This window comes from Plecotus auritus (genome assembly GCF_963455305.1).
Source record: "Plecotus auritus genome assembly, chromosome: 10".
Classification (NCBI taxonomy): domain Eukaryota; kingdom Metazoa; phylum Chordata; class Mammalia; order Chiroptera; family Vespertilionidae; genus Plecotus; species Plecotus auritus.
This window is the reverse complement of record NC_137785.1, coordinates 5,116,075-5,130,722: the sequence shown is the minus strand read 5'-3', so window position 1 is coordinate 5,130,722 and position 14,648 is coordinate 5,116,075. Positions and strand designations below refer to the sequence as shown.

General features: G+C 59.5%; 1 protein-coding gene across 1 annotated transcript; it reads right to left on the bottom strand.

Annotated features, from left to right (window-relative positions):
* Nucleotides 1-5,602: 5,602 nt before the first annotated feature.
* Nucleotides 5,603-13,889, bottom strand: LOC308235310 (leukocyte-associated immunoglobulin-like receptor 2; the record flags this gene model as incomplete). The annotated part of the gene is made up of 5 exons (XM_080644068.1): nt 5,603-5,739; nt 6,934-7,254; nt 9,190-9,225; nt 9,633-9,721; nt 13,834-13,889. 5 exons carry the CDS (start codon nt 13,887-13,889, stop codon nt 5,603-5,605), a joined length of 639 nt encoding a protein of 212 aa, XP_080500194.1.
* Between the last annotated feature and the right edge of the window lie 759 nt (nt 13,890-14,648).

Sequence of the window (14,648 nt, the reverse complement as noted above, 5' to 3'; positions counted from 1 at the left end):
CTTCCAAATTATGCCCGGGATGTAGATGTAGATGGCAATGTAGACTGGGTTGAAAGGTTTTTGGTCTTTAAAACATCAGCTTCAGTGGGAACAGTGTTGTTGGTCTCCTTTTTAGCTAATGCTCTGATACTGTGCTCTCCAGGGGCGTGTCTCCCTACATCACCACGATAACGTGTCTACGCATTCCCAGGGTGATGTCGGGGGACGCGTCCGCGGGCATTACAAGGAGCCTCTGGAAGATTGAGAGGTTGTTCCTTCTACTGAATGGGGGGGATATAAATCCGCCCACTCAGAAGAAGGAGCTGCGGCCGTGTTTCCCGACGTTACCATGTTAACACTGCTGCTGGTGAAGGAGCAGAGGGGAGAGCAAGAGAACCCTCTGCTCTTTCGGCTCCACGGGCCGGATAGAACAGCCAAACGGGCCGGATCCGACCCGTGGGCCGTAGTTTGCCCACGGCTGGAGAACGTCGGCCTGCGGACTGAAGGGTCCCGGGTTCGATTCCGATCAAGGGCATGTACCTTGGTTGCGGGCACATCCCCAGTGGGGGGTGTGCAGGAGGCAGCTGATCGATGTTTCTCTCTCATCGATGTTTCTAAGTCTCTCTCCCTCTCCCTTCCTCTCTGTAAAAAATCAATGAAATATATTAAAAAAAAAAAAAAAAAAAAGAATGGATGCCATGTGAAGTAAGCCAGTCAGAGGAAGACAAGTGTCACGTGATCTCCCCTCCACATGGGATCTCATGGGCAAAATGGACAGACAGACACAATAGGTCCAGAGACATGGAAGCACGGGACAGACTGACAGATCTCGGGGGGAAGGGGTGGGCGAGGAGGAAGAGATTAACCCAAGAACTTACATGCACATATGCATAACCCATAACCCATGGACACAGACAGCAGTGCAGTGAAGGCCTGGCCGGGGGGGGGGGGGGGGCGGCGGGGGAGGTGTGGGGTGGAGGGGGTCAAAGGGAAGAAAAGGGGGACATCTGTAATACTTTCAACAATAAAGGGAAATTTTAAAAAAAGTTAATCCTCACCTGAGGATATTTTTCCCATTGATTTCTAGAGTGGAAGGGAGGAAGGAGGGGGAGAGAGCATGCGTGAGAGAGAAACGTCGATGTGAGAAAGACCCATTGATTGGTTGCCTCCTGCACCAGCCTGACCGACCGGGGCTGGGGATCAAACCAACAACCCAGGTTCATGCCCTTGATCAGGAATCGAACCCAAGGGCCTTCAGTCCACAGGCCGACGCTCTACCCACTGAGCCAGACCAGCTAGGGCATCATGGATGTGTCTATCTCTCTCCGTCTCCCTGTCTCTCTCTGAAGTCAATATAAACATATAAAAGTATTTTTTTAAAAAAAGGAAGATGAAATAACATTATGTGCGTGTTCACTTATTTCCACATGTTCCTCTTTCACGGTGAAAACCAGAAACCGACAGGAACAGTCACCTCCGATACGTGGGGGTACAGGGTGAAGGGGACAGAAGGGATCGTCCAATCGGAACGTGCCATCCTATGCCTCTGTCACTTCGGAAACCTAAAAATAGTCCACATAGTCCAAGACCCAGCTGCGTCAGAGAGGACGGGAAAAGCACACTCTGACATGAATACGAACACGTAAGAATGCAGACAAGCTTATATTCAATCACCACGGCCACGGGGTAAAAAATAAAAGAAGAGGAAAAGATGAGGGAGCTATAGGAATTAGTTAGGAATTGGCTTTTCATATGAGAAATACAAGTACAACATAAATGACCCTGTGGGGTTACACCGGGTGGGCACTCCCTGTGTATCCTCCCCGATATTAAGTGGTCCCCATGGAACGAAATCCCGGTAGCGCTGGGTCCGCCCACCTCCAGACCTTGCTTCCTAAGTATTATTCCCACTAAATGGAACCCAAGAACTAGGAGACAAGGTGGCCCCCTGGTCCAGGCCAGGAGGATCAGAGAGAGAGAGAGAGAGAGAGAGAGAGAGAGAGAGAGATTGTTTGCCTCCCACATGCACCCCAAATCGGGGATGGAACCTGCAACCCAGGTACGTGGCCTTGACCGGGAATCAAACCCAAGGCACCCTGATGGGGGGACTTATAACCTGATCGACAGAGCGCCTGGGTTAATCTGAAAAACAGCCACAGTATTTTAAATCTTAGAACACTTATATAGGATAGGGGGTTACGTTTTCCTTCAGTTTCCTTTCCAAGGCCTGTCTGAAGCGATGGAGGAGGTGACTCAGCGGTGACTCCAGCAAGCAGAACCAGTAAGCAGCGTCAGGCCAGCCCACCAGGAGTCAACACATCATCTCAGCAGCATCATCACATCAGCATCATCTCCTCGCCTGAGGACTAAGGACAATAGCTGACGTCTGCGGACCCCCAGGCCTGCAGGGAGTTGCATTCCAGTCCCAGCCCCACCCCAGCCCTTTCCCCTTTATAATCCTGCCCCCTGCACCTTGCTGGAAGGCAGGACTTGATGCTTGTAAGCGCCCTGTCTTCTTGGCGGGCTGGCCTCCTCAACAAACCTCTGTATGATTCAACCCTGCCTTCGCGATTGGACACAGCGGCAGGCAGCCCGAGCCCACCCGGGGGTTTCCCCGGTACCAACCCTTCAGTGCGCAGGCCGGCGCTCTGACCACTGAGCCACACCAGCCAGGGCCGCCCGGGCTCCCTTTTCATCTGGAAGTACGATGCCGCACAGCCAGCCAGTGGGGACATTTCAGCGGGCGCAGCGGGAAGCTGAAAGGACCTTCCGTGACCAAGCTTGGGGAGCTGCGCACCAGAACTCACAGAGGGGGGCGCCCCGGCCCCCCTGAGCTCCGGGCAGGATGCGGGGACCGCGTAGGCAGCCGGGTGCTGGAAGCGCCCTCCTCCCGTGGACTAACTTGGAGTCTGGCGCAGAGAGGAGGCAGCACCTGAGATAGAGCAAAGGGAGCCTTCCCCTTGGTCTCCCATCTGTGCTGGTGACACGGGAGGGCCAGGGGAGGAGCTAGGGGAGGGGCCAGGGGAGGAGCTAGGGGAGGGGCCAGGGGAGGAACTAGGGGAGGGGCCAGGGGAGGAGCTAGGGGAGGACCAGGGGAGGAGCTAGGGGAGGGGCCAGGGGAGGAGCTAGGGGAGGAGCTAGGGGAGGGGCCAGGGGAGGAACTAGGGGAGGGGCCAGGGGAGGAGCTAGGGGAGGACCAGGGGAGGAGCTAGGGGAGGGGCCAGGGGAGGAACTAGGGGAGGGGCCAGGGGAGAAACTAGGGGAGGGGCCAGGGGAGAAACTAGGGGAGGGGCCAGGGGAGGGGCCAGGGAGTAACTAGGGGAGGGGGCAGATGATAGGGGAGGGTCAGGGGAGGGGCAAGGGGAGGGACAAGGGAGGGGACAGGAGAGGGGATAGGGGAGGAGCCATGAGGTGGGGACAGGGGAGGGGCTAGGGGTAGGGACAAGGGAAGGGCTGGGGGGGGGCCATGGGGTGGGGACAGGGAGTCGCCCCGCCCACCCCTGTCCAGCAGAAGGTGAGGTGAGGGAGCATTGGTCCTTGGTCCGCATCCCCGCCCAGCGGGGTCCCAGCGCGAGTACCGCCCAGCCACGCGGCTGCAGCCTGCAGACCCTGGGACCCACGCCCCGCCCGGCTGGCCGCCGGCTCTGGCGGTCGGTTGGGGTTTGGAGGAAATGTCAGGGGAGGGGGTGGAGGTGAGAGGCGATAAGGAACGCGCCGCCCTGGTTTGCAGAAGCTTGGGGGCGTCCTGAGACCTCCGTGTGGCCGGTGCCAGGCTGGCACCAGCGTGTGGCTCACAGCAACACGGTGCTGGGGCCCGAAGTCCCGACCCGCCCTGGCTGGTGTGGCTCAGTGGATAGAGCGTCGGCCTGCGGACTGAAGGGTCCCGGGTTCCATTCAGGTCAGGACACATGCCGGGGTTGTGGGCTCTGGGGGGCGTGCAGGGGGCAGCGGATCCATGATTCTCATCATTGATGTTTCTATCTCTCTCCCTCTCTCCCTTCCGCTCTGACATCAATAAAAATATATTTTTTTTAAAAAAAGAAAAAGTCCGAGCCAGGCCTTGCTGCGCTGACACCAAGGCTGCGTGCCTTCCGGAGCCTCCAGGGCAGAACCCGATCCGTGTCTGTCCTGCGCCTGGAGACGCCGCGCTCTGGGCCCCGCGCCCCTTCCTCGGTCTGCGAAGCCAGCCCCCGGGTGAGCGCTTCTCCCGGGCTCCGCGGGACACTGGGGGGCGGCCTCCCTCCTCCACGCCGGAGGGGCTTGCGCTGACCTGGGCACCGGGAGCCCTGCAGGTGGACGGGAGGGCACAGGGAAGGAAGCCCCGCCTTCATTTCTCCGCGGGCGCACGGGAGTCGAGTTGCGGGACCGCTGGGTCATCCGGTGTTGAACTCTGAGGAACAGCGGCTGCACCATTTGGCAATCCCCACCGCGGGGCCCAAGGGCTCCCCAACCCTCCACATCCCCCTAATCCTTTAAAACATGCTGTTTTATTGACTTCAGAGAGAGGAAGGGAGAGGAGAGAGAGAAACATCAATGATGACAGATAAACATTGACCGGCTGCCTCCCGCACGCCCCCTGCTGGGGATCAAGCCCTCAGCCGGGACATATGCCCTTGACCAGGCATTGAACCCTGACTTCCTGGCTCCTAGGTCAACACTCAACCACTGAGCCCTGCTGAGCTTCCTTTCCTTTTTTTTTTTTTCTTTTTTAAGATTATTTTTAAATTTATTTTTTCCATGACAGCTGCCATACAATATATTAAGTCAAGTGCACAGCTTAGGGATTAGACATGGATATGCCTTACGGAGTGATTCCCCGATTAATTCAGTACCATCTCTACCTAAAAAAAAAACAAAACACTTTTAACAGCGGCCGCCCTGATGAGTGTGTGATGGCACCGGCCGAGGTTTGGGGTTGCGGGTCCTTCCCTGGACTTGGGGGTGCAGTCAGCTGGGGCCCGAGGAGGCAGACCCAGGAGGCAAGGGAGTGGGGTGCGCGGGGGCCCAGAGCAGGTGCAGGCCCACAGGTGACAGGCGTGGCTGAGACCAAGGGCCTGGAGCAGCACACGCGTTCCTTCCCCAGTTCCCAGAAAGCAGCTGGGAAGGTGGGGCTCCAAGAAGAGAAATGGGGGCGAGGGGGGGCGGGGAGGCAGGAGATCCCAGTGTGTGTGTGTGGGGGGGTCAGACCTGGGAGAGAACCCACACACTGAACCCAGAGAAAATGGCCTGAGCTGAGCACCTGCAGCCTCTGTAAGGGGGGGAGGGGGGCCTGGAGCTGCAGGGCCCTGGGGCCTGTGTAGAACCTGCAGAGAAGGGAGAGTCCGGAAGGAGGGGGGCGGGGCCGTGAGCCAGGGGAGGGTCAGACCTGGAGCCAACCCTGGAGACCTGAGCCAGATCTCAGAGGAGAGGCCCGGTCACCACGGAGAATCACGCACTTTCAGGGGGAAGAGGGAGTACAGCCCGGAAGGACAGTCTCCTGGGAGGAGGGGAGGGAGAGGGGGAACTGGCGGGGTGGGGGGAGGGGGGCACTGGTGTCCTGGGCTCCAGCGTGAGCCTGCGGGCCTTCGGGGAGCTCCCTGCTGGCGCCCTGGGGTCCCCGCTCTCCGGGGGGGCTCCCTGGTGTTTACTGCTGTGGTCCCTGTGGGGACCTGCGCCGGCTGTGCCCAGCTTCCACCAGAATCGCCACCAGGATCAGCAAGACCACGCCCGCCAGGCCCAGGCGGATGCAGTTCTCCACCTTGTAGTCTCGGGAGGCGGGGCCTGGAAGCAGAGGGCAGAGGTGACTGACAGGTGGACATGACCCGGCCAGGCCAGGCCCTAGGAGGCAGGAGCCCATGCCCAGCAGAGCCCCAGGAGGGGACGCCCCAGGCTGAGGTCCCCCCTCCCCAGCCCAGGCTCCAAGTGGGGGAGCTGAGGTCTCCAGGGGCTCCTGTGAAGGGGGCGGGGAAGCATTGAGCCCAAGTTCCTCTCCCTCTGTCCCACTCACCTGGCCCTTCCCCGCCCACAGCGCCCACACCCGGCCTCTTTCTCTGCCCCTCCCAGTAGAGAGGACCCCCCCCCCCCGGACACGCCCCAGAAGGGCTCAGGGAGACGAGGGCACCGGATGGCACCCTCTCTGCTCCCACTTGTCTGAGCGGCAGTCCACCCCTCAGAACGTCCCACCACCCTCCGTACATTAGCACAGGAAGCTGGTCCTGGCCCCTGGACACACGGGGTGGGAGCCCCCTGACCCGGCCACAGGGTCACAGGGCCTGGACTCTGAGTTCACCTCACCCGGCCACTGTGCCACCCACAGTCCCCCAGGGCAGGGGGGTCACAGGGTCAGGATCATCTGGGTCTCCCCACCCCCCATGGGATGTCTGAGGAGAGGAGAGAGAAGACACTCGGATTTAAAGGAAGAATTTTCCTTCCCTCCCTCCCTCCCTCCCTCCCTCCCTCCCTCCCTTTCTCTCCATGTCCTTCCTGGACCCTGACTCCAGTTTATCTCAGGGTCTGACCACACTAGGCCAGGGGCAGCCTCATCCAAAAATGCCCCAAAGCACTGTCCCACCCTGGTCAGGGACCCCATGGACCATGCCACTACCCTTGGGGTGGACCCCAGGGGACCCATTGCCTGGGCCCAACAGAGCCTGGCCAGGGGAAAGGGCAGGGCACCCCCATCCTGAGTGGAAGGACTCGGGGCCCCTTGAAGGGGGCTGTCCCCACCTGGTGGCTGGAAGCTCAGGCCCCACCCAGCCCCCCGGGACAGCTCTGTGTCCCCTCTGAGGCGGGGCTCAGGGGCCAGGCCACCGTGGTGTCCAGATGGGACCAGACTCCAGGGCCCAGAGCCAGGGGTGAAGGCCAAGGGTCCTGTGTGCAGAGGGAGGGGAGCCCCAGGGCTGGGGGTTAGCAGGAGGGCAGGGAGCCCCAGGACAGAGACGCGGCTGGGACAGGGTGCAGGGCCCCGGGACCCACCTGAGGGCCGAGTGGAGCCGTCCTCCTCTGTCACCTGCAGCTGCAGGGCCTCACTGCGCTCAGACCAGAGGGAATCTTGGCGATAGAAGCAGCGATAACGCCCAGCCATGTCTTCACTCACCGCAGGGAAGGGGAATCTGGCCTCTGTCGCCTGCGACCCATCTTGAGACACATTTTTCTGATTGTGGTGTGCAGCATTTCCATCCTTCTCCAGGCGGAAGTACTTAGCCCCAGCTGGGCCCCGGCACACGAAGGTCACAGGCCGTCCCCGGGGGATCACGGAGCCTGGCTGGGCCCTGAGGGAGGGTTTGGGCAGGGCCCCTGGGAGGAAGCAGGGCAAGATCTCAGGCTCCACCATGAGGAAATCTTCAACCTCACACCCCTCTCCCCCGCCGTGTCTTAAGCGTGCAGCTCAATGGTTCTTAGCAAACTTGCAGAGTTGTGCAACCCTCACCACAGCCAATTCCAGACCATTTGCACCATCCCTTCCCCGAGAGACCACCCCGTCTGCCCCTCCAGGGGACGAAGTCCTCACCACCCCAAGGACTTCTCCACCTGACACAAGTTCTGGTGACATCGTGGGCCTTTCTCAGGGGGACAGGGGAGGTGTCAGAGCAGGCTAGGGCCCTGGACAGGTCCCCCTCCCCGCGGCCACTCTCCAGGGGGACAGACAGGGCTGGGAGAGAGGCAGAGGGTGAGGGTGAGCAGGTCACTCGTGGGGACAGGGACGCTGGAGTCTGAGATGGTGGCCTGGCCGGATCTGCAGGCAGCTGGGGGAGATTGTGGGGACCAATGGGGCTGCAGGGCCCCATGGGAAGTCTAGTGGGGGTGGGAGTGGACACCAGCCCAGACCTGCTCACCGGACCCCAGTGGGTGAGGACCCCCAACTCCAGGGCACGTCCTCTGAGCAGCACTCACTGAGGTTCCCGCTGCATTTCCCACCTCCCCCTCAGCCCATTTCCACTTCCTTGTGATGGAGGCTCCTGGAACCCCAAGTGTCTAAACTGGGCTAGGAGGGGAAGAGAGGGCTCTGGCCCTGAACAGGAAGAAGGCACCCCAGTTACCCAGTCCCTGAGAGAGACAGAGCTGGCCGAGCCCCAGCACTCATTCCCTCGGTCGCCCCTCCCCTCGTTCCTTCAGCCACAGCTTAGCTCCCATCGCTCCGTTTATAGACGCCTCCTGTGCCATTGGCCCACAAACAGGAGAAACACAGGAGGACCCCTGCCTTCTTGGGCGGAAGGGCAGAGGGAGCACAGGGCTGAGTGTGGGGTCTCAGGGCTGAGTGTGGGGGCTCAGGGCTGAGTGGGGGGCCTTGGGCTGAGTGTGGGAGGCTCAGGGCTGAGTGTGGGGGACTCAGGGCTGAGTGGGGGGGGCTCAGGGCTGAGTGTGGGGGGCTCAGGGCTGAGTGGGGGGCTCAGGGCTGAGTGTGGGAGGCTCAGGGCTGAGTGTGGGGGGCTCAGGGCTGAGTGGGGGGGGCTCAGGGCTGAGTGGGGGGCTCAGGGCTGAGTGGGGGGGGCTCAGGGCTGAGTGTGGGAGGCTCAGGGCTGAGTGTGGGGGGCTCAGGGCTGAGTGTGGGGGCTCAGGGCTGAGTGTGGGGGGATCAGGGCTGAGTGTGGGAGGCTCAGGGCTGAGTGTGGGGGGCTCAGGGCTGAGTGTGGGGGGCTCAGGGCTGAGTGGGGGGGGCTCAGGGCTGAGTGGGGGGCTCAGGGCTGAGTGTGGGGGCCCAGGGCTGAGTGTGGGGGGCCCAGGGCTGAGTGTGGGGGGCCCAGGGCTGAGTGTGGGGGGCTCAGGGCTGAGTGTGGGGGGCTCAGGGCTGAGTGGGGGGGCTCAGGGCTGAGTGTGGGGGGCTCAGGGCAGAGTGGGGGGCTCAGGGCTTAGTGTGGGGGGCTCAGGGCTGAGTGTGGGGGGCTCAAGGCGAGGGGGGGCAGTGCTGGCCTCTCCTCAGAGACAGAGGGGAGAGGCCCTGAGCTGAGACCAGAGGCCAAATATGAATGAGCCAAGCTGAGCTTCATGAGCCCTCAGCCTGGGAGGCGGTCATGGTAGAGACAGAACCTGGTGCTTGTGAAAGTGAAGGAAAGGCTGGGTTTCTGAGGGTAACGTAGCCAGAGGGCGTGAGGACAGACAGACCCAGACAAAGAGAGAGGCTGGGGGCTCATTCCAGCTGAAGACACACCGGGAGAGGACTCTAAGGGAAATCAGTGTTTGGCCTGAACATGAAACTTGTGTGAAAAACTCCGTTTAAGAAGGCGGACTCACCCTCCTGCGTGTGGATCATCTGGCCCAGGCAGAGCACTGCAAGGGAAGGGCTGGTGAGAACAACGCCCAGCACCCGGGTCCTCCCGGGCTGCAATCAGGGGGACTTCCTGGAGGCAGCGGGCCCAGCCCCGAGAATTCCCAGGCTCCCTCCTCAGCATCCCCTCTGAGCACAAGCCTGCTTCCTGCTCTGAGTTTCCAGACAAACCCCCACCCCCCCTCTTCCAATCAGGTCCTCAGTCAGACCCTGTCCCCACGCCCAGGCACCGGCCTCTAGGACTGACCCTCCCATTTCACACTCAGGTCAGGGCCAGAGCTGAGGGGCCAGACCCCCAGGAGGGACCGTGCGTCTCCTGGGCTGGAGTCAGACCGAGCAGGGATGGAGACGCCTTCCCAGCCACCACCCCCTCGGTCCCTGGGATGCGGTCCCTCCATCCAGGACTCACCGAGGCCCAGGAGGGTGGAGGGCCGGGGGCTCATGGCCAGCCTCTCCCAGTCTCCTCCGTCCTTGTCCACATGGAGGAGGTGCGTCTGCCTGGGTGAGGGAGGACAGGGTCCTGCAGGTCAGCGAATGTGTAGGGCGGCTTTAAAGGGGCCGAGTCATGTGCCTCATTTCCGTGGTTTCTCAGGAACGGAAGTGGGGTGCTCTTAGCCCCAAATCCAGTTTCCCCTTTTTGGGTCCAGAGAGGCCTTGGTGAAAATATATGAAAATTTAAATTTCTCGTTTTTGCACGGAGCAGCTTCTAGTGAGATATGTCCTAACCAGGCTCAACCCATAACCAGATGAAACCCACATCGTATTTATTCACCAGAGATGGTAGAGAGATAGATAGATAGATAGATAGATAGATAGATAGATAGATAGATAGACAGACCCTAGTCAGCAGTGGGCAAACTACGGCCCGCGGGCCGGATCCGGCCCCTTCGGCTGTTCTATCCGGCCCGTGGAGCCAAAAGAGTGGAGGGTTCTCTTGCTCTCCCCTCCGCTCCTTTACTTTGAATTTATATTAGTTCACACAAACACTCCATCCATGCTTTTGTTCCGGCCCTCCGGTCCAGTTTAAGAACCCATTGTGGCCCTCGAGTCAAAAAGTTTGCCCACCCCTGCATAGATCATACATAGCAGGATGCTCAGAAACATAGATGTATAAGTCGTTACATAAGTAAATACATAGATGGAAACATGGATATAAAGATAGTTTCAATGATACTTAGATACATAAACAGGTATTGGAAACATAGATAGATATACAGATAGTAAGACAGAGAATTATATAAGTACAGTGTTGAATAGATATTTCAACAGATACACGGATAGTTATGTAAATATGTAGATATTTAGATACAGAGTTACACAGATAGATATTTAGATACAACGGCAGGTACTTGGACACATAGAATCATAGACAGACAATTCAGGCAGGGAAACTTAATGGCTCTCCATCTGGTCCTCACAGGCTGACTCTCCACAAACCACACATTTCCTTATGCAAATGTTTCAGTTTCTCACCTGCAAATGGGAAACCATAGAACTCTTCTGACACCTCCTTGGTGTTACTGGGAGAGCACAGAGCTGAGCGGGACACTGGAAGGGCTCAGCCTGCTTCCTCCGTCCCCATGCTCCCCAGCTCCGGCTCAGGCTCGATGCCCTTGTCTCTGTGCCCCTCTGTGCCCCTCTGTGCCCGGTGACCCTGGTTATTTCAGACGGAAAGCCCCCACGTCCACCAGAGAACATGCACTAAAGAAACAGTCCTGTGGTCCCCACGTCGGTGGGCGGGGCATCTGGGAAGGATGACTTTGCAAAGAACCAGATGGGTCTGGGCTGGTGGCTGTATTCCCATCTGGATGCTGATGGGCTTCCATGGGTCCTTTTAGGGCCCCGCACACAGACCCCGTGCCTGGGGAAGGTGGTCCCATTGCTGTCATGTACCCCTCGAATCGCACAAAGGACGCCCCAATCAGGAAGTGGAATTAAGGAGACATTTATTCAAAAGCCGGTGGCTGCCAGGGGGCATCAGCTCTGGGAATCTCGCAGGGCCTGAGTGACAGCCGTAGCGAGCTTATAAAGGCAAACACCGCATCCTGCTGGACCTGGGAATGTGGAATTGCCTTGCGAACGCGGATTGTACAGAAGCAACGTGAATAATCTCTTTGGTTATCTGTAGTTTCAGTTCCCGGAGCCACTGAGTCAAGGAAAGCAATTTTGTGGTTCTGGCTCTCAGGCACCGGAGAATAACCTTTGTGATGTGGGCTGGCAACACACCGGGGTGGTTTACGTGAGCTCCCAGGTCGCAGTCTGGAACTGAGGTTCCTGCCCTATCGTTTAAGCAAGCAGGTGTGTACAAAAGGCAGAACAGCAGGGTTAAATTCAAACAGCAGTTTTCACCCGCGATGCATGTCCCTATGCTTCATTGCTTCACCATAAACCTCGTCCCTCACAGCACTGGGGCGCATCCTGGTGACCTCCCAGGGGAGGGCCCCCAGGAGGAGGAGACAGAGGAGAGTCAGGACTTGGAGGGAAAGGCTGAGACTCTCAGGTCCCGGCTCAGGGATGGCTGTGAGGCTGCAGCCCCCAGGCAGGCCCCAGGCAGAGCTGGGCCCCTCGGGAAGGGTCCCCCTCGTGGCTCTCCCAGACCTCGAGCTCAGACCCATGGGAGACCGCCCAGGGGCCACGGCTGTTCAAGGGGCAGAGAATGGGGCTCTGGGTGTGGGCCGTCCCTCGGCACCCAGGCCCACAGCTTCATGATCCTTGGCCTCAACCCCCGCCCGCCCACCCCGCCCAGATCTGCAGTTCCCAGCCCAGCTGACCCAGCGCCTCTGACACACAGAAGGTACAGAGCGGCTCCGTGTGGGGAAAGAATGCAGGAGGCGCCCTCTGGACTCGGGGCAGGTGGTGTGGCCACAGCGGGGGGCGGGGGGGGGGCTCCCCCACGAGCTGCAGGGGACCTGGGGTCTGTGGTCGCAGCCACTCTTCCTCAGGAAGCAGTTCTCTCCTGGGTGAGAGCACTCCCCCTCGATTCCCACAAAGCACCCCCTCCGCAGAGCTCCGCCCCCGTGCAAAGGCAGACACAGTGGCCCGGCCGTGTACTGTCACTCGCTGCCCACCAAGCAGTCCCACGTATTTATATGGGGTCCCCCAGGTAAGAAAGCGGGTGAGGGGGAGCAGGACAAAGCAGACAGCCGAGGGAGGCTGGGCTCACAGACAGGCTGCAGCCCTGAGGGGCTGTGGGTGCAGAGCGTGCAAAGACGCCTTCACTGGGTGCCATGAGGCCCAGCCGGTCTCTGCTGCTCAGGACACAGGGACCCTCTGACATTTCCGCACCCACTTTGTCCCCGGGCTCCAGTGGGCGTGTCTGAGCATCCGTTCCTGCCCCATCGGTCCAGGTGGGATCTCTCCGCCCACCACACGGGCCCCCTACGGCGCCCTGGTGTTCAGCCCCCGGACACACCTCGGGGGAATTAGAGGGAGTCCTAGTGCAAGGTGGCCCCCCTCTCCACCTGCCCGCAGGAGTGCTACCGGGGACCCGGCCTCCAGGTGGCCTCTTGGGGCCAAAAAGCAAGAGGGGTGCCTTTTGGGATAGGGGTGTCCCTGCACCCCATGGCCCTGTCCTGGGCCCTGCGTGCCCCAGGTCCGCAGTCGGAGGTTCAAGAAGAAAAGACTCGCCCTGGATGATGTGGTTCAGTGGTTAGAGCATCAGCCTGGGTACCAAAGGGTTTTGGGTTCAACTCCCGGTCAAGGGCAGGTCCCTGGGTTGCAGGTGCCATCCCTGGTCAGGGCGAGTTCGGGAGGCACCCAGTACATGTGTCTCTCTTACCTCCATATTTCTCTCTCTTTCTCTCTCTATCCTTCCCTCCCTTCCAGTTCTCTAAAAATCAACGGGAAAAAGATCTTCGGGTGAGGATTCACCAAGAAAATAAAAAATGAAAAAGAGGAAGGAGGAGGAGGAGGAGAAAGTGAAGGAGGAGGAGAAGGGCCTTGATGTCTGTTCTTCTGTCCTCTCTCTGAGCCCCTCCTCTTCCTTCCAATAACCCCTGAGATGGAAAGATTTTTGTTTTATTTATTTTTATATTTTTGTGGATCTCAGAGAGGAAGGGAGATGGAGGGAGAGATAGAAACATCAATAATGAGAGAGAATCATGGATCAACTGCCTTCTGCACACCCCCTTCTGGGGATCAAGCCAGCAACCCAGGCCTGTGCCTGACCGGGAATCGAACCCTGACTGGGAATCGAACTCTGACCTCCTGGTTCCTAGGTCAATGCTCACCCACTGAGCCAGGCTGGCAGGGCTTGTTTTACTTGTCATTTCCCCCAAAAGGGTGTCTCTCCAGATGGGGCTGCACTGCGTGGACTCACAGGGGCAGTCCTGGGCCTGGTCAGCTGTCCTTGCTCAGGGGGAGGGAGGGGTCACTGAAGGGGAGGAGCTGTCAATCAGCGGGCTGTGTGACCCGCCCTCCCGGTGTTGGCAGCACCACCCAACCTCAGACCCAAAAGGGGAAGGAAGGGCTCATTCTCCCTGGAGCTGGGGCACCTGCCCGTCTCGCCTGCGCCTGCCCGTCTCTCCTGCCCTCGGATGGACGTCAGAGCTCCTGGTTCTCTCACCCCGCTGCCCTCCGGTTCCGGGCCTTGGACTTGGGCTGAACTGCACCACCGACGCTCCTGGGTCTCCGTGCAGAAGGCGATGGGGGGACTTCCAGCTTCCATAGCCGGTGAGCTGTTCCTGAGCTAAACCCCCCTCCTTATCTCTCTGTGCCCCAGAGCTCAGAACCTCTGGGCTCTGTTTACCTGGAGGCCCCAGAGCTCATAAGCTCTGGGCTCTGTTTACCTGGAGGCCCCAGACTCAGAACCTCTGGGCTCTGTTTACCTGGAGGCCCCAGACTCATAAGCTATGGGCTCTGTTTACCTGGAGGCCCCAGACTCAGAACCTCTGGGCTCTGTTTACCTGGAGGCCCCAGACTCATAAGCTATGGGCTCTGTTTACCTGGAGGCCCCAGACTCATAAGCTATGGGCTCTGTTTACCTGGAGGCCCCAGACTCAGAACCTCTGGGCTCTGTTTACCTGGAGGCCCCAGACTCAGAAGCTATGGGCTCTGTTAACCTGGAGGCCCCAGACTCAGAACCTCTGGGCTCTGTTAACCTGGAGGCCCCAGACTCAGAAGCTATGGGCTCTGTTTACCTGGAGGCCCCAGACTCATAAGCTATGGGCTCTGTTTACCTGGAGGCCCCAGACTCAGAACCTCTGGGCTCTGTTTACCTGGAGGCCCCAGACTCATAAGCTATGGGCTCTGTTTACCTGGAGGCCCCAGACTCATAAGCTATGGGCTCTGTTTACCTGGAGGCCCCAGACTCAGAACCTCTGGGCTCTGTTTAACTGGAGGCCCCAGACTCATAAGCTATGGGCTCTGTTTACCTGGAGGCCCCAGACTCATAAGCTATGGGCTCTGTTTACCTGGAGGCCCCAGA